Source organism: Merops nubicus, unplaced genomic scaffold, assembly GCF_000691845.1.
Source record: "Merops nubicus isolate BGI_N331 unplaced genomic scaffold, ASM69184v1 scaffold6029, whole genome shotgun sequence".
In the NCBI taxonomy this organism is placed as follows: Eukaryota; Metazoa; Chordata; class Aves; order Coraciiformes; family Meropidae; genus Merops; species Merops nubicus.
In genome coordinates this window covers 1,459-28,786 of record NW_008628928.1, presented here as the reverse complement: position 1 = coordinate 28,786, position 27,328 = coordinate 1,459, and the positions used below count along the sequence as shown (strand labels likewise).

General features: G+C 38.9%; 1 protein-coding gene across 1 annotated transcript; it reads right to left on the bottom strand.

Annotated features, from left to right (window-relative positions):
- Positions 1-3,298: 3,298 nt before the first annotated feature.
- Positions 3,299-23,256, bottom strand: MYCT1 (myc target 1). Its single transcript, XM_008946820.1, has 2 exons — positions 23,153-23,256; positions 3,299-3,831 (listed from the first exon to the last, which is right to left on the bottom strand). Exons 1-2 carry the CDS (start codon positions 23,202-23,204, stop codon positions 3,299-3,301), a joined length of 585 nt encoding a protein of 194 aa, XP_008945068.1. The 5' UTR covers positions 23,205-23,256.
- Positions 23,257-27,328: the final 4,072 nt, after the last annotated feature.

Here is a 27,328-nt window from a genome sequence, read left to right as displayed (position 1 = left end):
TATAAACTAGAACTATTGAAGTAATTGGTTTTGTGCACATGGAAAATAATAGAATAACATTTCTCTTCATGAAGAGGAGAAGTAGCTCTGCTCAGTTCAGGACAAGGTGTCAGGATCTCTGGTGGTTAACCAAAGCTCTTCCTATCACTTTTTGTTTGATTCTGGGAGCAGCCTTTTAATCACTGTCTCTCACTGTGGAAAAGTATTTCATACAAAAATATTGTGAAGCTTAATTCACTGCTTGTGAATGCTTTAAAATCTTGAAATCTGTAGTAATATATTTTTTTAATTCAGCTTTTTTCCCCCAGTATTTAAAGTTGAAATAAAAGGCTAGAAAAGACCATTAAAATGAGCAAGTGCGTTACAATTTGTGTGTCAAACACTTAATGTATTTCTGAATACTGCTGTTTATTTTGGGGGCTGATCCTGTGCAATGGGCTTTGGTCCTAATGCAATAAAATGTGCATGAGTCCATTTAAGCATGAACCTTACAGTGACTGCCCATCTGCTTAAAGCAAGCATTTGCTCATACATTTTGTGGATTGAAATCTACATACTTGGAAACCAGTGGATTTAAAACTTTTAAGCACTGTTATTTGTAAGACATTCTCACTTGTCATCCTTGAAAGGGTTTCTCATATGGCAGGTTCTGACTCTGACTTCATATAACATCTTTGGCTTTGGAATATCTCCCCACAGAAGCAGAGGAAGGACTAAGTCCTCATTCACACTTTCAACCATATCACCTTGCATAATTAAAAATTATATCCTTCCCTTTGAAGGATCTTTTACACAAGTCAACACATTTATCTTTCAGGAAAAATATGATCTTGAGATTATAACGTCTAACTTTATTTCACATTCTGAATCTTCCAGAGTGCTTGCATAACATTCATTTCAGATATTGTTTCAATTAGTAGTTAGGTATCTGATAGCCGTAATGGTTATGCACCAAATAATCTGTGGTTTTGTTCTCCCTGATCCAGGGGACATAAAAAAGCGTTTTGATATCTAATACAGATTTCAGGAGGAAAAAATTACAGTACATATAAGCTTCCCTTTCTACATTGTTTACTAAATATAGTGTAATGCAAGTAATAGTATGCTGTGGAAAGTTCTAATGTAATGTAATATGCATTTATAGTCCATGAGTAAAAAATTTACTCATCTGAAATTATTTTGCTCCCAAGGAACAAGCATTTTTGACCAGCTGGGTACACACTGTAGACGAAGTTGTCTCTTCAGACAGTCCACCAAATTCAATGAGCAAAGGGAGCAGGCTTGAATTCTGCTTTTCACAGACATGTTAGAATAGGTGACATTACCTATTCTAGAGCCAAGACACTGTGAGCCCACTTGTGCATGCAGTGAAGTTTACTAGACTCAATGACTCTAAAAGAAAAAAATATTATTACTGAATGAAATAACACAACTTTCTTTCTCCAGAGGACTATTGTTTTAAGTCCATAGCCTGCGACCAGCCCAATGCAGTTTTGCAGTCTAATCAGCAAGTCCTTGGTGTACTAGAACCCATCGTGTCTGCAGTGAAATGCTCTGTAAACTCTGTAAGTGGTTGTTCTTCTAGCAATGACATAAATCTCTCCAGAAGGGAAAATGTTGCACACTAAAAATAAAACAATGAAAGCCAGTCAGAAAATACATGCAGTTATTTGCCTTTACAATAAGTAATATTTGTGGTTTACAGTAAGTAACATTTATAAGCTCAATGTTTGTAGTAATATTTGCAAATGGGGTGATATTGGGCTGGAAGATTGCAGTTCAGAGATCAACACCAGTGCCTCCTGAGCTTGGCAAAGGGATGCACGCTGCCAGTCTCCAATAACATGGAAAGTAAGATGTTGAGCAGTTTGCCTGTTCTCAAAAGCTGCTGTATCTTTGTCCCTCCCAGAAGACAGATGAGGACTTGTTTTTTCTACAGAAGCACAAGACCAGACCAGCCCCTTCAAGGTCAGGAGTCCTGAGGCTGGTAGTTGCCCAGACCCTTTTAGGAACAATAGGCGTATTTGTCAGTGAGGAGTAGGACTTCTCCTCTACTTGTGGAAAGTCTTTACCTTTTATTTGGACATGAAATATTTAACAGGAAACAGCTACAATAAGACTTAATTCAGTCCCCATTTATCTGTGCTGAATCCAAATCCTGGACTTCTCTCACATCAGTGCAATTAGTCCCTACTAAGCCAGGGGTTGGTTTGACGTGAGTCACGAATATGTGTTAACCTCAGCTAAATATTCTGTCTTAACCTTCATACTCCAATTAATTGTACAATCTCAGTATTCAGCCATAGATATCTAAAATCTTACTGTAGTGAAAAACAAGTTTTCAGTGAATAATTTGCCAGGAAGAATTAAATGTAGGTATGATTCAAGAAAAACAGTTTGAAATAAGGAAATCAGTAATCTTGTAGCAAAACAGGAAATGTAAATAGAAAAACAGTTGTCATTCATGCTGCTTATCTTGATAACCAGAGCTAGAAAAATGAAAAATGAAGAGTGCTGCTCACACACAGCCTTACTGGGTATTAAAATGTGACTACCTGCTCTGATGGCTGCAGACAGAAAATTCTTTGTAATTGTTACCATGCATTTAGTATGATGTTAAAAACCTCTCTGCATGAAACTTTGTATGCTTCAACTTTTTCCCCACAGTGTGGGAATTTTATACAAGCAGCCCTAACATAGAGTCTTTTAGGTTCCTCTACAACTAGCAGAACAGGATGCTACAGCCAGTACTGTGACATTAATTCCTCTACAAGGCGTCTAAGATTCCTCAGACATAAGCTATTCTGTGGATATAGGGAGAATATAGGTAGTGGGAGGTGTTCTCTGAAAATATAACATTCTTGGGAAAATTCATAAGACCAGAACATCTTTTTTAAAAAAACAAAACAAAACAGAAAATGAGATTTGCAGAAGCGTGTCTATCAGTAATTCTTATCATGATCTGTTTCTTAAAAAAATGATCAGGATTCTATGTGGCAGCATTTTCTTTCCTCTAAAGTAAAGATACAGTGGTTACAATTAAAGATACAACACTATAAATATGTAAGCATGTGGCAGAGTAGTAAAATTAGGGCCAGCAGTGCAAAGACAAAGTGATCCCTTGGACGGTGGGATATTGTGCTCTAAGAAATCGCTGCTACCCGCCTCTTGGCCATGTATGTCCCCTCCACAACGGCAGCCAGAGACTTCTCAGAGATCTTCATCAGGCACAGATTATTGTTGAGGTGGCTGAGGTTCCTTATAAAATGCACATGCATGCTTGCAGCAAAGACCGAGCTCAAGAGTCTGGGAAAGCTTTTATGATGGTTTCATAGGCAGGAGGTGGGGTTTGTGTGGAGTGGCAGATGCGGAGATTGTTGTTAGACCAGTGGAATTCAGGTCGACTTAGACTGTTGGTGGTGCTTCCCACAAGAGTTGTGGTGGTATTTGTGGGAGTGAGGGTGATCAGCTGACTGTTTGTCTCCACTGGGAGGGGAGGACACTGCAGGAAAGGGTGGAAGGTGGATGCACGGAAGCTTGACTTCCTGGGGAAAGAATTGGCCTGCTCCAAGGAGGCTTGCCGCTGGAAGGTGAGGCTGGCCAGGCTGAGGTTGCTCCGACGTTCACAGCTGCTGTTGCGGTAAAATCCAGTCCTGCCGGTAGTGTGGCCATGGGAGGAGGGTCTAGATCGACGGCTGAAGGCTGAGGAGCTCCCCTGGGAAATGTGGGCGCTAGCTCTGCGACGAGACAAGCAAGTGAACAACGCCCATATGATCCCTCCAATCACCAGTCCGATCGCCATGGACACTGTAAAGGCTATTGTCATCTGCTCTGAAATACAGCAAAAATATACAGCAAAATTACTTCATTAACTCTGATGGATTTTCCTGGCAGAAAATGAATTGAAGATGGTAGCCTCCTTAAAAGATGAACAAACTCTAAGTTATTTATATGTAACACGTGAACTTTGCAACACCAACACAGCCGTTCAGACTGCTCTCACTATATGGTGTTTTTTCTTTAATTCGCATAATTCAACAACATTCAGAAAGTAGCTTGCATTTAATCTCTGTTTCTGTACCAATGGAAGCGAAAAGCCTTCAGTCTCTCCCTGAATCAGCCACCCATCAGGTCCAAGGTATGTTATAAAACTTCAAAGCTTTTGCTTCTGTGGGCAATACAAGGTGTGGGAGTATGCAGACTTGTCACTTTATAGATGTTTATGTTCTCTGTGTGTGTGTTCGCAAACCTATTACAATAGTAGCTTCTGCAGTGTTCTTAATAGAGTAAGCCTCGTATTTATTGCAAAATGAGAACACATCCCAGTCTTTTACTGCTGAGTAACAAATACACTAAATCCTCATAGTAATTAATGTAAATTACTATATCCTAAATTATTATGGTCAGAGATAACCATTAGTAATACCAAGTTTCTTGGATATTTCTCATCCCCAACGCGCACTTTAAAGATGTATTAATCTATGATTAAGAAAAGTAAATTTGTAGCGCTTTTATAAATGCTTTCAAGAATTAAGGGATCTGAAAACAAAGAAGAGTATGGCTAAGATTGTTTTTTCCCCCACGTGGTTCCACAGTGTTGCTCAAAATTCAAGAAAGGATTGTATCTCAAACAAGAAGAAACACTATGTTGACTACTGGTGGGGTAAAGATTAAATAATTGAAAAAGAGCCATGGGACAGCTTGAAATATGTTAATTCTGTCTGTGTTGGTTACGATATTTGTGAAGCATTTCTTTTAAAAAGGAAATAGTATGTATTAGATAGAGAAAGGTAAGTAAATTCTATAGCACACAGAAGTACAGGCTAGCTAATACTGTGCCAGGCTGACCACCATAACAGAAGGTAGTAACTCCAGGACTGGGACACAGACATTAAAGCCCAAAAAGAGCAGGATGGGAGTAGTTTTAAAATTTTCTTGCAAGCTAATAACTGTTAAAGTTTTCCCTGAATTTATAGTGCTACACAAACAGCTGTTTCCAGAAACCAAAATAGTGACACCAGATGTGTGAATTAACTAAAGCAGGTGATGGAGAGGCAAAGAGAGTGAGTGGCTCAAGGGACAGCTATGGAGGGCAGCCAACACACAGTAGACAGAGAAGAGATACCAGGCATGGCCAGCAGGACCAGCTTACAGGCAGAGGCACCCCAATATGCATCAAGAGCTACCTTTGCTTAACTCAGGTCTTGGTGTCTAATACGGCTTAAACTCAGGGCAGGTCACTGCAGGAGGGAGAAAAAAAACCATTTGCTTTCCATCCAGCAGAGGAGATGTAAATGGTTATTGGTATAATTGCACTCTAAGCATTAGTTATTATCTTCCTTATCTACATCCGTACTGTCTCCCTTTGGTGAAAAATTGCTAGTTACGTAATTCATACTTGCAGTTGCGGAAAATTAGCTCCTTGAGCATCAGAAAGTTTAGCATAAAATTTTCATAGGTTTCTGTGTGTGGATGAAATGCTGGGGTTTGAACCCCAAGCCCCCGAATTAAGGCTGACATATGGGTGATTCCCACAGCCCTTCATAAAGAGGTGGTGAGTTTGCCTTACAGCTTCCCCCCAGGGTGCGGCCGGCCCTGCAGGGAGAGCCAGAAGGGAAATGAGCCCCAGGGGTCCCGCATTGAGTTGACAAAGGTCAGGTGTCTGCTTGGGGATAAAAGCCGAGACCACTTGCAGGGAGTCAGGAGTGTCTGTCTGTGGAGTGCACTCCCCAGAGCTTCCTGGTTCAGGGCAGACCTCCTGACTCTCCCTGGAGCTGGGCCCTGGTCGGTTTAGGCCTTTGCAGACATGGGTCGATCGGGTGAGAGTTGCCATGTGGGCACCTTTTTCTCATGTGTTTAACTGGCTGGTCTGGCTGTTTCCCATGCCAGCTATGGGCAACCTCGGTTCACTGTTTGTACCACCTGTTGTGGGCCGAGTTATGTTGTTTGTGGGATCGTTGGGGGTGGCTGTCAATCATGTATGAGCTTGTTGACCTCTTTGTACCCCCGGCGGTCATTCATATAATAACATTTCTGTCTACAATACAGTCTGCATATTGGTTCGTCTCCCTGCTGGTGTTATCATTTGTTGGGCCTGGTCATTGGCAAAACAGGGGACTGCAAGCAGCATTAAATTTGAACCCAGCTCTTGCTGCTGCCCAACAAACCTTATTGGGAGGCAATATATTCACCCTACCTGCCTTTGCAGTTGTGGTTCTAGACAGAACCAATGTTATCATGAGTCACTGACATCACCGTTAATCTACTACCCAAGTTTATCCACCTTACATTTTTTTCAGGATACCCTTTAAGTTCCATGAGGCCCAGAAAATTTAAGCTTTATTTAAACCACTCACATTTGGGAGCTATAGAATCCTACTGTTGCTTGCTTGTAACCTCAGCCTTAAGATAGCCTTCTAACCATTATTCTTCTCAAATGGGGAAATAAAGCAAAGACTGGAGATGATCAAACATGGGATATTGTTGAAGAGCACTGCTCCCTTTTGGGAATGCTTTGTTGTCTTCTTTTTCAGGGGTGTATTATACTTGACACTAAAATACAATTTTTCTTTAAGGCCTCATTTATATAACTAAGAAACTCTTGACTGGGCATGCTAAAGTAAAAGGGTGATTGTCTGGTCTGATACATTCTGTTACTGCTAGTTCCTACTCATATGCCTGAATGTGGGACGAGAGAGGCAGGACTTGGCTACCTCCAGTAGAGTAAATCACAGGGCGGGTCCTAAAGACAGCAGTTCCCCATCACTAGAGCTGAAGTCTGAGTACCTGTACTGCTGTCCCTTCATGGCTAAGGGAAAACGGAGCAAGAATTAATCCTTTCTTAGGCTGATTTCTCTTGCACCTCGTCTGGAATGCTAGTCAGGTTGCCATGTTTTCAGACTGTCAAGAGATCCCCCAGGCACAGGGCTCTATGCTGCCACCCGATGTCGATGCTCCAATATAGGCTTTCAGCTCTAGCAGGGAGGAGGTGGAGGGGATCTCTGTGGGGCTCAGCAGCCTCATGTACAAGCAGAACCTCAGCAAGCTGCACAACTATACCTGCTTCTGGAGTTGCCATATACTGTGGTGAGGATGATTTATCCCTGCTTCTCTCCAGACATAATTTCCACCAGCTGCATAATCAAATCAGCATTTCACACTGTTAAAAGCAGATGAGAGAATTGACAAAAGTATCGAGTGCAGCTCTACAGTCCTTCCCATGTGCTGTTCCCCTGTGCTGGAGGTACATCACCAACAATTATCCCTTTGGATAATGTCTTCATTTTCTTTGACATTTTTGATTCTTTCATTTTTCTACCTATGTATATGAATGCAAAAAATAAAGGGTCAAATTATTCCCTGGGGAAACTCAGCTGAGTTTACAGTGACTATTGCAGTTGCCATATACTACCCCAAACACTCTCATTTCCATTTAGATCTAAATTTAATCCTTTTGGTTCTTATTATGGAAATATCACTAGACCCATTGGTTACAGGCACTTTATTAATTCTGTGCCCAGACTCTTCCTGACTTCAGTGGGAACTGTGGGTCACACTAATAGGCCGAACATACTTTTTGTTTACTCTCTGAAGAGGATAAATTTCACTGAACTGTAATTCAGTTTTAAAAACTTATGCTGAAGAATTGTAAATCTATGCCCATTGATTTCCTATTTAGAAAGCCCAGTGATCACAACCCTGAAGTATATTGGAGAAAATACTATGAAACAGAGAAAAAGATCAAAGGCAGAGTAGGACTTGCTGCACCTGGGATTTTGAGGGGCACAGATGTCTTTCACAGAGTTGTTTATCTCTTCCTTAATCTGAGCAGTGCCAGGGCAGAACTAGCCTTTCTGGAGAGTAAGAGCAATACTGACACAAGGTGTCTCCCAAGGCGCCTTTATAATATCTTATGGTTTCCTGAGAGCTCTGCATGTCATTTTGTCCTCTGCTTCTAAGGAGGAAAAAAAAAAATGGGGATAAGATAGGAGTATTGCCAATAACAATAACTCCCCAGGTGTTGCTCCACTAAATATATTTTGATCTGTATGTTTGTCGGGCTGCTCACACTGCCTGTTTTCTTTGAATGTGCCATAACCAAAAAGATTTGGTACCCCAGCTCAGTTAGTTTTCTCCACTCCCACCTCTAACACCAGCTGAGGTGAAGGGGTTTTCTTAACAATGCAGGACACACTCTGAAGTACAAAGCCAGAAATGAAAACAAAAGGAAACAGTGCAAACTAATTTCTTACCGACATTAACTTCCTTATCTATGATACTTCCAATGTGGCCATGCAAAAGAAGGTTGGAGGTTCAGAACCCAAAGTAACACCGATGACTTCTGGATGTTACCTCCAGATCTGAACACCATCTTTTAGTCAGGCTGTGCACACATGGCTCAAATTTGAAATGCACCTTTGCCAATAATATCTAATAAAGAGACAGTTTGCTTTCCAAGCATCTGTTCTGCTCACGCTATTGCTAAGCACAAGGAGGCAGAAAAAAATCATAGGGTGAGATGATACCTGCATGTTTGGTTTGATTTCTGGTGGGTGAGTTTCAAATATTACAATCTTCTTTATGTTTTTGATCTGTTAATGTTTTGTTGTTGCTTTATTAAAAGGTAAATAATTAAGTAGTTTTTTTGTAAAGTTATTAGAAATTGAAAGTTTGATTATCAGGAATACCATTATTCAGCATTCAAACTCAGCTTGCTATAGAGATGTTTTACTAATTTTACATTAGAGTAAGATTCTGTTCATTTACTTCAGCAACTGAGAGTAATTTTCCCATTTTTGTTTTCTTCCACCTGCCCAAAACCAGCATTAGGCATTGTGCACCTGACAAGCAAACTATGCCTTTTGGGCTCCAGCAAGCTTGTATGCAGAATGTACAAGCTCATTGATTTCAGCTGCATTAGCAATGAGAAGTATTAGAACATAGCACTATGTTGTATAGTGGAAAAGAGCTATTTTTGTAATTTCAATCAAAATTTTAGGATTCAAAATTTATTTCCATTTCAGTTCTTTCCTTCTCACATTTTTGTGAGCTCACTTTCTTTAACGTGATCTCATATACCAGTAACTCAAAACTTAGACTAAGTTAGTAAGCATTCCTTCCCTCTCTGTGCATACATGCTTGTACATACAAAAAGTGCCTTGACACAAAGCTGAAAATCCTTGACAATAGCTAAAGGGTTTAATCTCAGACATGGACAAATCCAATTCGGCCTCTGCCTCATCCTATATTTTTTGCCGAAATGAAAGCTCAGTGACAAAAGCCGGGATAAAACCCATACAAATCAGTATGGGTATTCATACCTGAACATTGCACAGCTTAGCAGAGAGCACCAGCTAGTGTATTAAAGTATGAATTACATTTTACAAGTGACAAATTTAGTAACCTGAGTAGTATGAATGGTTTACAGGAGTCTCAGTGTCTCAGGTTTCAAATAAGGTTCAGGTAATTCATCAGCAGATGTTCACAACACGGCCTCATTTGTGCAAAACCAGGCAGGAGCATCCAGGATCTGTCAAAGTTTGAATAGACTCATAGAATCTTCCTACAGCTGTAGCAAATATACATCTCTGAGCTGGACAGGCTGCAGCTACTCCTCACACATCCTGGACAGTGAGTATGGAAAGAAATAATAACCTGGGCCCAAAGAACCAACACTTTTTCTCACTACAGAATATCTGAAGTGCTTTGAACTACTTGAAATTTTATGCGGGTTCTACCAGCTCCAAGAAAACTTAGTTTAAAGCTGGGATTGGTATCAGTAACCAAGTTCTGTGCTGCTGTTGTCATTATGAGTTCAAAAAAAACAATTTCTCTGTATCTGACAAGTATTGACATTACTATCTTCCCAATCTTTGTCACTAATTGTATTAGCAAAACAGCCTCTCATTAATCATTTGTAGGCAGTTCATGATTCAGTTGGGTGGGCGAATCAGTTGCTGTGTAATATAAACCAGCTGTGATCTTAGTCATGGCGAAAGTTTAAGGAAAGTCACACACAATGCTTGTGAGAAGAGTGAGAGTGACAGGCTACAGCATAAGGTGGTTCAGGTAGTTGTGATGTCCAGAAAACAAAAGGACAAGGATGTGTCATCAGGAAAACAGAATCTGTGGGGGGAAAAAAAGACTGAAAGAAAAGCAGACTGTGCAGACATGACAACTAACAAACAAAATAAGTTAGTTAGGCTGTCAGAAATGTCAGTGATCTGCATTCAAGCACAGTTCACTAGAGTGATGTTTTATGTGTCCTGTGCTAGTGTGAGATTCTTTTCTGCAGCTACAGAGAGTAATTATACCACTTCCCCTAATAATGAAACTGTTGGTTTTATGTCCACTACAGATAAAATAAAAAGGTTTTAAAATAGATTTTAAAAAGTTTTAAAATAGATCAAAGGAAATTTAAAATGTGTTCCTATCTATGGGGAGAGGTAAACGATATAGATAGCCCAGGTAAGTGCTGCATCCACCCTCCATTAAAGATTTTAAAACCCACTATCAGTCAGAAAGTGTCTTAATATAGTTAATCCTGTCTTGAATAAAGAACGTAGAACAGATGACAACTCAAAGTCCATACTGACTTTATTCTGTGCAGTTTCAAATACTTTCTTTAATCAGGTAAGCAAATAGGCTAGGAAAGCATCTGAGAAATTATTAAGTAAACGACAAGGAAAAAAAAAAAAAAATAAAAAAAAAATCAAAGCAAAACAACAACCCAAAACCAAAACAAAGCAGTCTGTGCACTTGTATTAATTCCAAGATGCAGAGGGGATGGCTGTTTGTTAGAGGGTTAATGCCACAAACGAGCAATTTACCTAGGAACAAGATTGCCCTCTGCTGGAAATTTGTACTGAAAATCTAAACAATACTTAAAACACCTCATCTCTAACAAAACCGGATGTAAGAAAAAGATAACAAGAAATATTCCAACGAAAGATTACACAGATGTTAACAGTACCTCAAAACTCACAACAACTCTGAACTACGTTGCCATAAACGCTTGAGACTAGCATCTTGCAGAGGCTTTGAAAGGAAGGTAGTCTGAGACACAGCAAAAGTATCCGAAAGCTTAGTGAAGTAAAGCTTTCTTTACTTTTCATACTTTTTAGTATGGTTTTGTGGCATTGTGCAAATATCTGTACTAATGGAGAAGCAGGAGGCTGAGGGCTGAGCATGAGCATGAAGTATAAGTCTGTTTTTAAATTTATATTTTTCACCATCCACAGTGATGTCCAGAATGATCTCCATGCATCAGAGTACATTTGCTTTGTTTACTAATACCATAATTTGTTGTGATAAAAAGCCAGAGGAGTGCAATATGCCATCTCAGTATCCCACAAGCCACCTCAGAGTTAATGATGTTCCCTTGATATTACTGGCAGTTGATTTTTACTGGAATGATACATAAAGAGTGATTGTAATAATCAGAAGGAAACATCTAAGATAGAGATGTCAGCGTGTTTAATTTAATGTCTTTGGCATAACTATATAAAACAATGCAAAGATTCTGTTAGGCAGAGATAGAAACTTTGTTACCACGTGGTTTCGTGGATTCCTAATGCATTACAACAACAGTAATGTAATTTTGATTTGTCTTCCACATGTGCAGCACACAATCCTCTGGCAAGGCATTCTTACCAGCCTCCTAAAACCAGAGCAGAGGCTTAAGCTATATGGCCCCTGCACGGACCTAAATCAAACAGTAAATCACAATTTGCCACAGTGCAACCTGGCATTATAGTTATTACTTAATTGGTAGGATTATTTTACGGAGTCTGAGAATAAAGTCACTTCCTATATGAACAGAGTGTGAGTGACTGGAGTGAAATCTTAAAATTAAGTAGGATTTCCTAAAATTTTTAAAATTAAGGAGGAAATACCACAGTACATATGGTACATTAAGAAAACAGAAGACATACAGGGTTAGAACAAAACACACGTTTTTCAGGTTACTGGGAAGGCTGTAGGGTAAGGAATACACTGAAATCGTGCTCAGTCCCACCACAGCAACTCTGTGGTCTGTGGCCTGAGAAGAGCCTGCCAGACACAGCTTCAGGTGAAGCTTGTCCTTACTGTGAGGACCACAGTCAATTTCAATACATGAAAATCAAACTCACATAAGTCTCTTTTCCATCTCCTCAAGTAGAACTTGAATAAATTATGTTAGGAGAATAATTTAGGATTGCTTGGTGCAAACTTAACTGCTACAAAACAGGTTTCAAAATCTGAATAAGTACCTTTTATTAAGTTTGTATGGGAAGTGAAGGTTCTATCTTGAAAAGCAGGGGAAAAATAAATTATCTGTATTAAATGTTATTTGATAGGATTTTCTTTTCTTTTTCCAGTACAAAAAGATAGGGTTATGAAATGAAGATAATTTTACAAGGAGAAAAGAGTCAGTCCTGAGTCCTGATTTTACTTCATGCTCTTTTGTGATTGTGGATATCTGTCCTGGTTTGGGGTAAAATAGAGAGAACATCTCATGCCATCTCCATGCTTCAGATTAATTTTCTGTATAAGGGATATGGCACCACTCACAGCCATTCATTTGGCTCACAAACATTTTTGACTACTGGTTAAATGCATTACAATGGTAAAATGGGGATTTGTATATAAATACAGAGCATTTTCCTTCAACAGGTTCTGCAAGAACTGAGGCAGAACCACTGCACCGATGATGTGCTGAGACTAACTCATCTGAATATGAATCCTGCTAGGCTCTAGCCGCTGGGCATGCAGCTACAGGGGGTTTTTCTTGGGGAGGGAGCACAGCACCAAGATCATTCAATTACATGACACACTCACATGCCAGCACATTCACTGGTGTGGTGCTTAGAAGAAAAAATATACTTAATTTCCTTAACAGGAGCATTCTGTATTTAGTGGATGAATAAAGAATAATGCTTCTGGCAGCTCATGTGACAATAAGCAGCAGCACATATCCAGTCAATACAGTAGGTGTAATTGCCAAAATGTGTATGTGCTATGTGTTTGAATTAATATTTAAATAATACTCTGAAGAAACTGCCTCTTCCTTCCGTTGCCTCAGATCTGTGTCCTCCCTGCTAGAGATGACTTAGCATTTGATAAGTCAGTCGCTAGGGGGGTGGGGAAAGCAGGAAAGAAGCACTAGTTAGAGTGCCACAAAACAAAGCCTGAGGGTGACAGACTCCTCTTTTGAAAGAATAATTTACATACAAGGAAGAAATTGTGCTCTGGATAGAAAGCATGCAAGAGTAACACTGGTCTCTTCATGACATAGTTTGCTGCTTTCATTCAACTACAGTAAAACTCTTTGTTTTTGTGTTTGCCAGAATAAGGGTCCTTCATTAATATCGATTTTTTTTCTCTCTAACAGGTCTGCATATAAGATCTTGGAATGAATATTATCTTCCAAAGTGTGAGGTCTGACTATTGATATAATATCCTTTGTTTCAGTAATGGAAGTAATAACTTTCACATGCTTGTCAATTTGTTTTTACTTAACTGATAGTAAAAATAAGCTCGATCATTCTGCTCCTCAAGAAGCCAGTATATGATTTATCTGGTAAATTTTCCTGTAGGGTTCATACAAAACTATAGTAGTCTAATAGTTAATGCAAAATTATACCTCCAAACACTAACTAGAAAATAAACGCAGTGTAAGGCTGAGATACAATTCTGTCTTCTGGAAAAATGGGTGTGGGCAGAGTAGTATTAGATTTGACATATGAGCATGACTCCTGTCCCTGATAGAGCACAGAGGAAGAGCTGTCTTCCTACGATAGTTTGGCAGCAGCTTAAGTGGCGTTAGAAGGTGCAGTGCAGCATCTCTTGCTTCATTGTAGCAATACTGGAAGACAATGAAGCACACAGATGTATCTGCTCCAGCAAACAGTACTGCCACACAAGAAATCCAGCTGAGAAGCTGCATACAAATCAGCCCTTCTCAAAGACACCTGAGGGGAAACTGAGACATGGTATATCATAGAATCCTTTAGGTTGGAAGAGACCTTTAAGATCATCAAGTCCAACCATTAAGCCAACACTACTAAGTCCTCTGCTAAAACAGATCAGAATCTGTCAGGGCTGGAAGGGACCACAAGGATCACCCAGTTCCAACCCCTCTGCCATAAGTCAGGACATCTCACACTAGATCAGGCTGTCTAGAGCCTCATCCAGCCTGGCCTTAAAGACCCCCAGAGATGGGTTCTCAACCACCTCCCTGGGCGACCCATTCCAGGGTCTCACCACTCTCATGGTGAAGAACTTCTTCCTCACGTCCAGTCTGAATCTACCCACATACACATATCCTGAAGCTGAGAAGGGGAAGATAAGCAATGCCTTCCTTTTTGGTTATATCACAAGCCACAGATTTATTTATTATTCGGTATATAAGTATTTCTGGAGGACTTCAGAGGAGGTGCCATGGACTCTCAGTGTTATAGAGGAGAGAGATTCACTGCTGTCAGGTTGCCACTGAAGGGCTGACGTTCAAACACAGTTGCTGCCATTGTCAATGCCTCATCAACACATGCTATCTTTTATGTTCCTTCAGTTAAACCCACACCCTTGTTGCCATTGGCACTATTTATATGAAAGCTGTGTCATTTGAGTCACTGGCCCAGGCTGGTCTGCTGCTGTCTTGTGACACATCCCAAGTCATCTCACACTGTGATCAGGGGAGCTGGAAACAGGAAGATCTTCTGGTGACCTTGATCTGGTAGATAGGACAATAACCCCCTTCCTTGTAGAGATCTTAACAGGTTCAGGCAGAATAAAGTATGTGTGGGTCTCCCTTGCCCCTGCAGTCCTCTAGCTTCCATGATTGTTTTCAAAATTATGTGGAATATTTAAATTAGCTTCTGACCACTTAAGCACTTGCAAAGTGATTTTGTTATGTGACAGTTTCTGCATTTCTGTTAGAGAATTTTCATGCAGATCAGTATGTCATCTGAAGGGGAAAAAGGGAGATTGCCATTAGTAAAGGGATATGTATTTCTGTTGCTCCAGAAGCCATTCAGCAAGAGTTAATGCTGGGCCTGGGACGATGCACAACCAACCCTACAGCCACTACCAAGAAGTGAAAAAAAAAGTCTCTCTCAGTTTCTCTATAGGTGAATCTGAGTTTTACTGGTGTTTCCATTATTTGCTTTCGTCTGTGTACTATGTTCTCAGAGTCTCTCTGAGGTCCCATTGTGTGGAAATTGTAACAAACAAAACCAAAACTGTTCCCTGCCCTAAAAACTCTGCCGAAATGTATGTGATTTTCACAGTCCTGAAAAATTCACCATGCAGATGCGTTGCAATTATTCTTCATCAATATGGAGGAAAAAAAAAAAAAAAGGTCATTCAAGTGAAATCTTTAAGTAATCTGGAAATACGATTTCATTATTAAATTTGTGGCATCATGCAACATTTCACTGAGGACCAGGAGGGACATCTTGTAGGTATACTAGATTTAAGACTGGTAATAAGGGAAACATTTCTAGGATTTATCATTACCATAAAGATCTCATTGTCTTTCATAATGTTGTCTAAATGTATAACATTTTATATCTGTGTTATCTGCTCCTAATGTCCTTGAAAAAAACTCAGTGTGTTTATAGGAAGCAAAACCAGAATTGGTTTTCTTTCTGCTTTTGTGTCATGTTTTACCTCATTCTCTTTCTCCTGCCAGTGTTCCTATGAAGCAGCACAAGGAGGTTTCCTTTATTTTTCAAACAGGGACCTGAAACCTATCCCTAAACAAGATGTCCTATATTCCAGAAACCCAACTGAAAATCTGTCTTTCAGTATGCTTATTTCCAACTGCTCCAAGCTGACCATAGGAAAATGAAACAATTCCTCTTTCTCAGTGACTTTAGGAAGAATCAATGTATTTTACTCCGTGTTAGTATCCTTACCTCATGAGTCTGAACACATTTTGAAATGGATAAAAAATTTGTGTGATGTTGAAGTGCTGGGGTTTAAACCAGCTGGCTGTCCACAGCCAGACAAAGAAGATCCTCCTGACTGGTTTTCACCCAGGGTATGGCCAGCCTTTAGATGGAAACTGATTAAGAGATCACCACCAAGTGCCCCCACCTTCCACATTAACTTGGAGGCAGGACAAGAAGCCACCTATATAAGACCTGACTGCTTGCAGTGAAGGTGGGATATCTGTTGTGTGGCTGTTGGAAAGGCTCCTGGACTGTGCATAGCAAGTGGAGTTCCCATGGTGGTGGGGCATTATCTTGAATCTCTTTCTGGGGAAACTGCTACATGATAGAACTCATTACCTGGCTGATTCCATCTCCCACAGCTTGGTTAGTGAGTCAGCCTGCTCTTTTCTTCATGCAATATGCTGTGAGTGAATGTCTTTATTTATTTATATCTCCAGTGGTTTAGCACCTTGAATTGTTTTTGTATGTTTTAAATCAGAGGGAGGAGTTTGGCTGCTGGTCTGCCTGCTATTGATAATATCTTTCTGTGCTGGGCAAGGGGTCAGCAGAAGAGGTGTTTGCAGGTCTTTTGTAGGAGAGGTGGGAGAAGGCTTTATGTCACCATTTACCTTTACTCAACACAGTTCCACAGCCAATAAACGAGGTATGTATGCAGATGCATTGTTTGATAGAATTGGGGAAATCTGCAGCCCCAAGAACATGGTCTGCCTGTACCAGCATGACACAAAGGGGTGCATGCAAACTCTACTTCTTTCTGCACTATCACTTATATTATGCACTCACAATTCAAAAAAACTAGAAATTCCCAGTGCATAAATTTTGCATGTATTTCAGAGGAATAATGCTATAATTAGTCCATCTGATCAATAACTTCTCGGCTAAGAAACAGGGGAAAAATGTCTCCAAGGCTATATTTTTCCTACTTTTATATTGGGTTGTCCAAATTCACATGCCACTGACATATAATAGAACCAGTCAATGAGAGCATTTGAATTATATGCTCTTCAAGGCATGAAAGACAAGCTGTTCTTTGTAATGGTCTTAAAGATATGGAATGGTAGCTTTGGACATATACAACTTTTGCTTTTTTCAAAGGCTCCAACTTGAATAAGTAAAGCAGAAAATGTTAGTTAGAAGATGGAAGGTTTGGCAAGCAATAAGAACTAGCAGGGCTCTAGAAAATCTACAACAAACCTGGAAGTATGAGCCATTTATTTGATTGGAAAAGGTGGAGAACTGGAAGGAGGCTTTGTTCACATGCAGTTGGCTTTCACATTAACTCCATCATGATGGAGTCAGAAGTCTCCTCAATTATTTGAGTTCTTTAATATCACACACTATGAGATAAAGCCCTGAGTTGTAAATCCTGAGTGATAGATCAGTATCCCTGACAAGCCAGAAGCCAGACTCTGAAGTGTTAAACAAACAGACTTGTTAAGGTGGTGCTTTTTATATACATATGACTGCTACATGGGAGAGTTATTAGTGCATGTCCCTGGCCAAAATACTCACATGTATTCTTTCAGATACATTTGACTTCTACAACCAGTACAGATCATCCCTTGGTCTGATAATATTTGCTGGGACTATTCTGCTCCCTTCTTTCTCATTGACCATGTATTGATGAATTTGGTTTTCTTTAAATGTTTATTCTTACTGGGTAATTTTTTCTATTGCTTAACTTTGTTTTAACTAAATACAAAAAGGCAGTGAGGTTAAAGACATTGAAAACTGACAGTCAGTTACCACTGGAATACAACTTTCATTTACTGTCTCTAGTGGTACTATAAGAAGAGAACTGCTTATTTAGTCAGTGCTTATTTATACAGTGAGGTGTTTTGGGTCATGGCAATACTCATATTTGACCTCTAAAAGGCTCTATTCTCATTTTAACTCCATTTTATAAACAGGACAATGTCCTACTACTTTGGATAAGCCCTGGAAGGAATTATTCCTTAAAACACCAGAGCAGCAATGCATCATGGGGTTAGGAGAGAGCATTTTGCTTTTCCCCCTCTCTATTCTCCCATTGGGGCTGCTTCCAACAACAGAGGCCTGTAAAGTCTGAAGTTGTCTGACTCCAGAAGACTGATTAAAAAAGAAACAAGCTCATTTATTCACATCCCATTTCTAAACATTTTGCAGGCATCAATGATCTAACCCAGAAATTGCTATGAGCTCTTATGATATATAATATGCAGCCAGGTATTGCACTTTTAAAATCACTAGTGTTTTCCTAAATGCAGAGAAGTGACAAAAAAGAGACCAAATGCAAGGAAAAAAAATCAGTTGATACAGTGTTTTCAATCATCTTGCTCTATTTTGGCTGATTGTCACTAATTAAAATACCATAGCTACAATGTCCTTGAGGTTGATACTGTATCTGAAGTCAAGGCTCAGATTTTGCTCCACTCCAACCCTGAACGTTTTCTCTACTAAGATCCAATTATGTAGATCATCTATAAGTGACTCTATGTCATGCCCTTCACTCCTTTCTTCCTGCTAGCAAAAGAATTTCATTTTCAGCTTAATTAAGTCCTCTGCCCTATCAGCAGTGCCCAGTATACTAGGATAAAGGCCCTCTGGAGTACTCTGGTTTATGATGTTTTTTTCTAGCCATCAAACTAGGAAGAGAAGTAGGCTGGAAGCTACCACTGCCACATCTGCTGTCAGGTACTCCACAGCTGACTCCAAATTGTAGCTTTTGTGTGTCCACATCCCCAGCAGGACAGCTAAGGCAGCTCCCAGAGTCTTTATTTGCTACTGCTAAAGCTTGACTGGAAGAGTACAATGTGTGTGAAGAAGAACAAAGGGAATGATGAGACACCACCCTGTGGGTATGCTGGAAATGTGCTGACACAGCCATCAGAGTGAAAGCCAACTGGTTTAACCTGGCCACCACACAGGTAGCCAAATGCTGCTTTTCTCACTTGCAAAGAACTGGACTGGACTTGTTGCTGTTCCTTCTGCTCAGCCATGGCCACCATCAATGAGGGACCCAGGAAGAGAAATCAGGTCACATGGCTGTCTAGGTTGCACTTTTCTGGGATTGAGAGCTGTGTTACTGTTCATGTCTGTGTTGACTTTCACAGACAGTATTTCAGTTCATAAAGAGAAAGACACAAAATCCCTAACCACCATTATTGCTACACCAGAAACGTGATACCACAATACAGTGTAAGATGTTAGAGTATGCTCATCCCTAATGACTATCTTTTCCAGCACAGTGTACAGTCTGACTTCTTTTGGGCACACAGACATATTTTAATGAGGAGGAGACCAGTGGGTTGAGGAGAGACAAGGCAAAATCTGACATTCTGTTTAAAACTATGAGTGCATTTGTGGCTCATAAAGTCAAATGATAATGCTTAAAGTATAAGTTTTCAACCTTAAAATGCTGGAAGTCAGCTGATATGTGGCATTGTTTCAACACTGGACAAATAACACCCTGGATTCTGATTCCTGAAAAGAAAAATTGTCCTTAATGTTTTTAAGGTATGAAATTATAATGCTGCACTTTTAAAAATTGATACCTGAGTAAAATTAGACTGAAGAATCATCTACGGATCTAAGTTTATGGTGATTAATATCTGCTTACACTTTTTCTCTCTACTGCTGTCATATTGAGCAAATGTATTATTTAAATCACATTTCCTTATCTGAAAGTTTATTACTATCTGCACTGGAGAAATAAGATTGTTTTAAAGCCATTTATTGTATTTAATTGTATGAGACTGAAAATGCATTTAGGAATTACAAGAAATGCACTCCTGGTTAAAATGGAAACATCTTTGCTCCCACCGTTAACTTACAAATCAAAATTAACTCAATAAAGACTATATTAAAACAGTTAAAAATTAAATTAGTAATTGATGGATGAGTACTAAACCCTGAATTTCTCACTCAGCTATCGCCAAACCTCCTTTTTAAACTGCCTCCAGTCCCACATGATACCAGTGGTGTTGAAGTTCAACAGAGGCTGGCTTTAAATGCTTTTCTTTCTATCCCTGCTAAAGTACCATACTATGGATTCCCACTGCCAAGCAGAGTAACCAGAAGCTGCATAGCTTCATAGTAACTGTCACCTGAAAAAGATGAGCACCTGCACCCTTGCAGCAGCTCAGACAACTTGTCTGAAACAGGCCTGCAAGTCTTCAAAGGCTTTGCAACATCTGTAGTAGGGAACTGCTCTAGCAAAGTGAGAATCAGAATCCAAATTTTCTGCTTCTGACACATTACACAGAGGATATTTGCTGACATGGCCAGGAGGCCCATCATGAAACTCACTAATTTAATCCAGAAAAGGAGGCTAATATTACTTTTATTTTTTTTTCCAACAGAATTGATTTTAGGCCAGAAAAACTACCGTTTTCCTTCTTCTGTTTTACTCTGCTGCATAATTTAGCATTTCAAAAAATGTTGCAGAATGATGGTGGTGAAGACTGAATTCAGAAGCATTCTTACATGACCTGCAGCTGAGCATGTTGTTGACTCTTCAGGCTGTCACAGACTCTACACTGAGCTTGCAAAAAAAGTATGCTTTTTAAGAAAATTATTTGTTAAGGTCTTTGCATGAATATAGAGAGAATATTTACACTATAAAGGCAATTCACACAGCATGACATATCAGGGTGTGTCTACCTTGTTTTTATCTACACAACTTTACTCATGCATGTCTCCACTAGCCTGGAGCAGTTGTAAAAAGATATACATGGGCTCACACATAAATAAGTGGAGGACATTTAGTTTGTTCATTGTTTTAAAATTCTTAGTGTCACTTTTAAGATGCTATTGTGTGAAGTTACTACTGGAAACCAGATAACTTTAGAAAACAGGATGTCTGTATATTTTTCAGAGCATGGAACTTGCTGTTGGACAATAGACGGTTTATAAAAATTGTAAGAGATTAAATATCATTATGAATAGTTGCTTTAACTATTTTTTACAGCATTTATTTCTTTCTCACAATGTTAGTCCCTCTCAGTTTTCGCATTCATGCTGAAGTTTACAATCTGGCCAAGTCCATGGGAGCTGCTGAGACATCACACACACATAGAAAAGGATCTGCACCTTGATACTGTATTAACATTCACAACAGTATGTGGTGGGTGGCTTAGAAAAGCAGTAAAACAGCCTGTAAGCCATGTCCTGAAAATCACAATTTAAAGTACTGCATTCTCACTTAATAAAGAAGTCCATTCTATTTATATCTCTTATGTGTAGTTTTATTTTAACCTCAGGTCATTTATATCCCAGGTTGTCAGAAAATACCCTTCTATCATTTTAAGTGAAATTTCCTCATTGTTTTCTGACACAGAGCATATAGTGTCCCTCCCTAGTCTACTACATATTATATACCTACAGGAAAGGAAGAGGTATTGATGTAACTCTTCTAAAATCTGTCAGAAAAATAAGGAAAGGTAAAGAGGCATCTTCCCTTCTCAGGGGCGTACAAGCTCCTCACGAAAACCTCAGCCGTGAGATACATCTGCTGTCAGAGGATAAGCAACAGGGAGGCGATCAGGGCTGGGTACAGCGTCAGTCCCTAGCAAGCCAGGTGGGCAATGCTGGTGAAAGGAGATGCTTTCAGCAGTGAGACAGGTCATGCACGTCCTGCTCTGCATTGTCAAGTGCAGCTCTTGACGTTGAAGGATCAGAGCTTGGTGCTGCTTAGAAGTACCTTAAATGGAATGACAGGGCAATAGCAGTAATGGTGGCACCAGCTGCATGCAATATGCTGTGGAATTTAAACATTCACTCCTTAGATACTCTTCTGTATTTTTTGAGAAACGGAGAACACCTTGCCCACAGTCTGAGCAGTATGGTTAATGAATCCTTAGGGTTTCTTATAACTTTGCTGTTTCTTGTGTATGCTTCCATGACAGTGAAGCAATAATTTACCTCAGAATAAAAGCAAATGCTCAGTAACAAGTGGCAGCACCTTTTACACAAGGATTCTTAAAGTGCATGGTGTTGAAAGCACTTTTATTTTTGTTCTGAAATAGCCATTTTAGAATTACATGTAGTCCAGCCTACAAAAATGATAGCTATTCTTCAGAATCCAGCAGACAACCTCCAGACTACAAGACTCTCAAACAGTAATAACAGTATTTTTTCCTCAGTTAATCTGTGTTTCTCAGAGACGTCCAGTATCATTAACCTACTCTTTAGCCCAAGACACAAAAATGAAGTGAGTTGCTCATGGTGTCCCAGAAGGAAAATATGCGTCATTGCCGGAAACATGGATTGCATTCAACAGATTCTTGTTTCTTATGCTAAGGAAATGAAGGAACTTCTGTAAGTGTTCTTGTATAGTTATTTTCCACTCTTTTCCCAGGGCACTTCTATGCAACGAAGTCCCATTTTGCTGATGCATATTATTTTTCAGTTTTAGATGGTGCACAGATTCTTGGAGGAGTCATTGCTCAACAGCAATAATGTAACAGACAAAACCAGATCATGTGATTCACTCTATTGCTAAATGCTAGTGCGCGTTAATGTTAAACATAGCAAGAAATAGAGTTTTTTGGAAAGAAAGGTTCTCCATAGCTGTTGCACAGAATCCTTTACGATCAAGTCACTGAATTTAATTACTTTAAATTAATTTCACTATAATGTATAATTCCACCTCACTCTCTGTATGTATCAGTTAATGAACCATTCCCAGATCTGGGTGAAAGAAAACAATCTTAATGGATAAACTTCAGAATATACATTGAGGAAGAAACTAAGGAAAATCTGATCACGAGGCACCACAAGAAATCACAAATAATTTTTCATTTTGTAGGAGCATAAGTTTGTTCCAAAGGCTGCAATACATTTAGCTTTTGCTATCTTTTTTTCATCAGCAGATGAAGCAGATCATGTCTGCTGTGTAGGTACATCCATTAAACAGTTGAGAATGTCTACCGCATCTGAAACATACCAAAGTCAATAGACACCTTTTCAGCTGACATCAGTAATGAACTTTGTCAAACAATCGATTCGACTCTGGCAGTTCCTGCTGTCTTGATTACTTTAAAAACATGATAAAACTTTGACAAAGAAACATTTGGAAAACAGTCTTTTGCACTGCAAGAAATACAAAATCTATTCATTACTTGCTGTTTCCGACACAAAGCTTGAAATTATCTAGATGCATTTTTTACGGCAATCACCAGTGAATCTCAGCATCTACTTTACTGATATTCTAGAAAAATAAACAAAATCCTTACCCCAAAACTTTGGTGGCCATGTGATTGGATAGTAAGTACTGTTTCTGTCCATAACATCCAAATAACAAAGGCAGAATGGTATGTCCACAGAGGAGCAATGGGTTTCTGAAAGTTTGAGATTTAGGAGTAGAAGCAATGCTTTTGTGCTGCCACCGAACTGTGTTGTTTGCCTGAAAGGAAGTGGATGTATCACGTTTCCTGCTTGTGGACTCAAATTAGCAAGTGCTTGCCTTATCTTGGAACACCACATGGTTCCCGAGACAGGGAAATAGTTTCCTTCTTGTAATTTCCTCAGCCACAGCAAATTGACTCAGAACAATACCCCATCTCTTCCTTAACTGAAACTTTCTGAACCCCAAAATGTCCAGAGATAGAGAGATGAAAACTTGTTTCTCTTTCCTTTAATGATTTTCTATGTCGAAGACCTTCCTTAAGCATCCAAATCACTTGTATTCAGTGGGAATTTTCAGTAAGGAAGAAATATGTCAAGAGGCTTGTATAAAACATCATTTCATTAGTGTATTCATTTAGTGTATAGGTATTGTTGTTCCTTGGCTAGTTTGAGGAACTAGCTGGGCCTAACAGTGTAACTGTAGCCATTAAGATTTTAATGAGTGTACTTCAAATTTCCTTTGCCAATTCTTTTCCTTTCCACACCCCATTCTAAAATATGAGTTCCCTGGAACACAAACAGGCTTTGAGCTAATTGTTTGGACAGTAATACAATGCAGTGTTAATTCCCCGTTGGAATTCATAGGTACTGCTGCTAAATATAGCAAATAGCAATAATAACACCCCTACAAAAGAAAATAAGCAAGATTTTTAATGGCACAGACCCATAATGAATGGCAAATGTCTGAGAATCAATAAAGTATATGATTTTGTATTTATATGTGATAAATTGTGTAGGACCTGGTTTTAACTGTTTTCTTCTTAAATATATTGCAGATAATGGATATCCATAAACATTCTGCTGCGAATGTCAAACCCCTGTTCTCTAAAGAGTTCTATGAGGTTTTGTTTTGCCCACTGTTAAAAAAAAACCCAGAATCAACTACACCTATTTTTCACAATATATTTCAGGAATCCCCCAAGTTTAGGAATATTCCAATCTTAAGATTTTGTTCTGTCATAATTTTAATGTGGAATATTTTTGTTTTGTTTTGTTTGAACTTTTTTTGCATGGAACAGATTTTTTTTAAAATACTGAGTAAAGATAGTATGATGGTTAATGGAAGACCAATGGCTTTCAGAGCTGGTGCTTAAAATGACATATCCAAATATGGAGGTAAGCACCTGAATGGAAAAGATCTGATGTTAAGATGTTTGTGAACAAGATACAACTTGATAACAAATTCTGGGATTATTTACTTTGGTCAGGACACGGATACCAGACTAGATGATTGTCTATGATTAGGGTTGGTTTTGTGCTCTAAGAGCATATGGAAGTACAATAAAATTGAATTACTGTAAATTATAAAATAAGGAAACTTACTGATTTTCGTTTACTGAATGCATCTATTGAGATGATAATTGTAAAACAGAATTTAGAATTGGCCTTAATCTAGTTGAAAAGTGGCTAAGTTCAGACACGGACACTTGTACAGATAATTGAATCTTCCATATTATCAAGTGTATGCAATATGAACCTTAATGCTTTGTGAGAAAGTCAACAGCAATGAGAAGAGGCATGACAGTTTCTCTCTGGGAAGAGTATTCTAAGATAGGAGTTCTTTGCCTTTCCTTAGCGACAAACAGCTTATATGGGCAACTGTCAGAACCAGAAGATCTGAAAAGCTAAACCACCAAATATGTTACCTGGGCCATATATCTTTAATGTTTGTCAGCAAGTTACAGCAAATAAAGTTTTAAATTAATTGAAGTGATGTGGGCTTACAATGGAGAAGGCTCTCAGAGATCAGTTTCAAACTCTCTTTCCATTATTTACTCTTGCAAAAACAAAAGGAAAGAACTGTTGGTTTGTGTAACAGAACTTTTCTAAAACAGGTACAGTGTCTCAAATCCTAATCATAATCATAATTAAAACGGAATCTTCTTTACCAAAATGGTAAAGCAAGTTTATACATCATAAACCTTGTCTGAATTTATTATTTCAAATATCAGACTAACTTTGTTTCTGTTCATTTAATTTCTGAGTATAGCAAGAATTTATTTTCTTGATAGAGCCATTATTTCTTTCATTCTTCTCTATTGAGAAGAATCTTTTCCTGAAAATAAAATCATCATAGCTCGATAAAAATGCTCATCACCATTCACTACAATGGCAAGTATAACATACTTCTGACTGATAGGGACAGGTACACAGAGGACAAGCTGTCAAATACTTCACTGAAGTGAGTTCAATTCCAATGAAATTAGGTTTTGCCTCCTTGAAAAGAGGAACTGAATTCTGTCCTTAGAGGTTTTGGATGTATTTATGAAATGGGGAGAGGTGCTTTGACTTTACACCAGCACAAGCCCTAACCCTGAAGAAAGAGAGGAAATTTCAGGAGAAATAAATGTAATGGGTATCATGAAGTATTAGAAAAATGATGGGCATCCAAGCCCATCACCAGGTGAGGAGTTGCCTGCTTCCTCGGCCATGTGTAGTAGGGAGAGGAGGATTCAGCACCATTGCTAGCCTGCTCTAGGGGCACCAGTTGCTTTCTCTGAGGCATTCCTACTTTCCCTGTTAAGATATCATAATTCTTCTCCTCCAGTAAACCCCAGATTGGCTAGGTGTTTTCTGCTTAACAAAACACATACAGTGGAGAGATACTTTAGAGATTAATTTAGTTGAAAACAGTTTTTCAGCTGGGCAGGGCTCATGGTGATGACATTTGAGTACAAGCAGTGAGCCTGAAAAATTGAACCCAGACCTTAGCTGCTATCAGTCACTGCCAGACAGAAGGGTTGTACCACTGTCCCTAGAAGCAAAAAAAGAACAGCATGTCAGAATTTTAAAGCACATTACTGAAAACTACTTTTCAGGTTTTCGGTTGCTTACTGTCATTGGTACTTCTTGAGGAAACATAAGTATATATGCCGAATTCTCTCAGTGCATGAACCCACAAAATCTTTTTCGTTCAAATGTAAACAGTTCACAGAAAAAAATAAAATAAAATAAAATAAAAAGAATCAAAAGGAGTAGAATGAGCATCCAGTTAAACTTGTCCATTTTTTTTACACTTTCCATCTGGAGATTATGATTTAGGCTGGGATTTCCTTTAATTGTTTCATATTTCAGCAGCCTCACATTTGTCCTTGGCTAGTTTTACAGCTCTCCGGATGCATGAAGAAAAACTGAGGAATTTTTGTTCTTTGACCAGTGATGAAAAATGTTCCTGTCTCCCACCAAGTTATCAATTTTAAATGCTACTCGTGATGTGACAAAAGGTAGATGAATTACAGCTTCAATTTACTACCTTTAATAACTCACTTCAATCCTCTTCAAGATCAAACAGCAGATGTCTTCAGTTTACCTGCTAGAGGTTAAATAGCCTACTTCCACATGCTGGGTCTATCAGGATACACCTTTTGATATGATATAGCTGCTATGAAGGAAACGAAATACGGCTGCAATAACATTGAAATCTCAGAAAAGACTTTGTTCATTGTCATCTCAGAAAAGACTTTGTTTTCCAGGAGTGTGTTACGTATTACTGATTTTTCTTCAGATTTTTCAGAGAAAGGATTATAGGTAGGAAGTGCATGAGAATTTCAGACATTCAATATTTTGTGGAGGTGTGAAATCCAGAGGATATATTAAAAAAAAGGTCCCTCATTACTAATTATGCACCATTACATGATGGAGAAGATAATGTCATTCTGCAGAATGTGTATATACTTTGTATTTACTTGAGCATGTACAAAATTTTTAGATCAAGTATTGAACTCAAAACTGAAACCATATTTTTTTCCCTAACATGGAAAACATTATATAGTCTAATGAAAAGTGACTGAGAGAAATCAAAAGAAGCAAAGGAGAGCCCTCACCTTCTGCCAGCCAGACACTTTCAGATTACTGATCTTTTTCATTATATTTGTGATATTGAAGTCTGTATCTGTGTATTTATATGTGCATAGGAAAGCAAGTAGGAAGAGATTAAAAAAGCGTACACAGCAATATATATTTTCTGCTAATGCACTTCAGCACTAGTTAAACTTAAGTCTGCA

Bases quoted from the DNA above. Each gene is read 5' to 3' on its own strand.
- MYCT1 (XM_008946820.1), bottom strand. From the start codon at position 23,204: ATGGACAGAAACAGTACTTACTATCCAATCACATGGCCACCAAAGTTT. The intron at 3,832-23,152 runs GTAAGGATTTTG...GCTGTATTTCAG, and splicing joins ATGGCCACCAAAGTTTTGGG to AGCAGATGACAATAGCCTTT.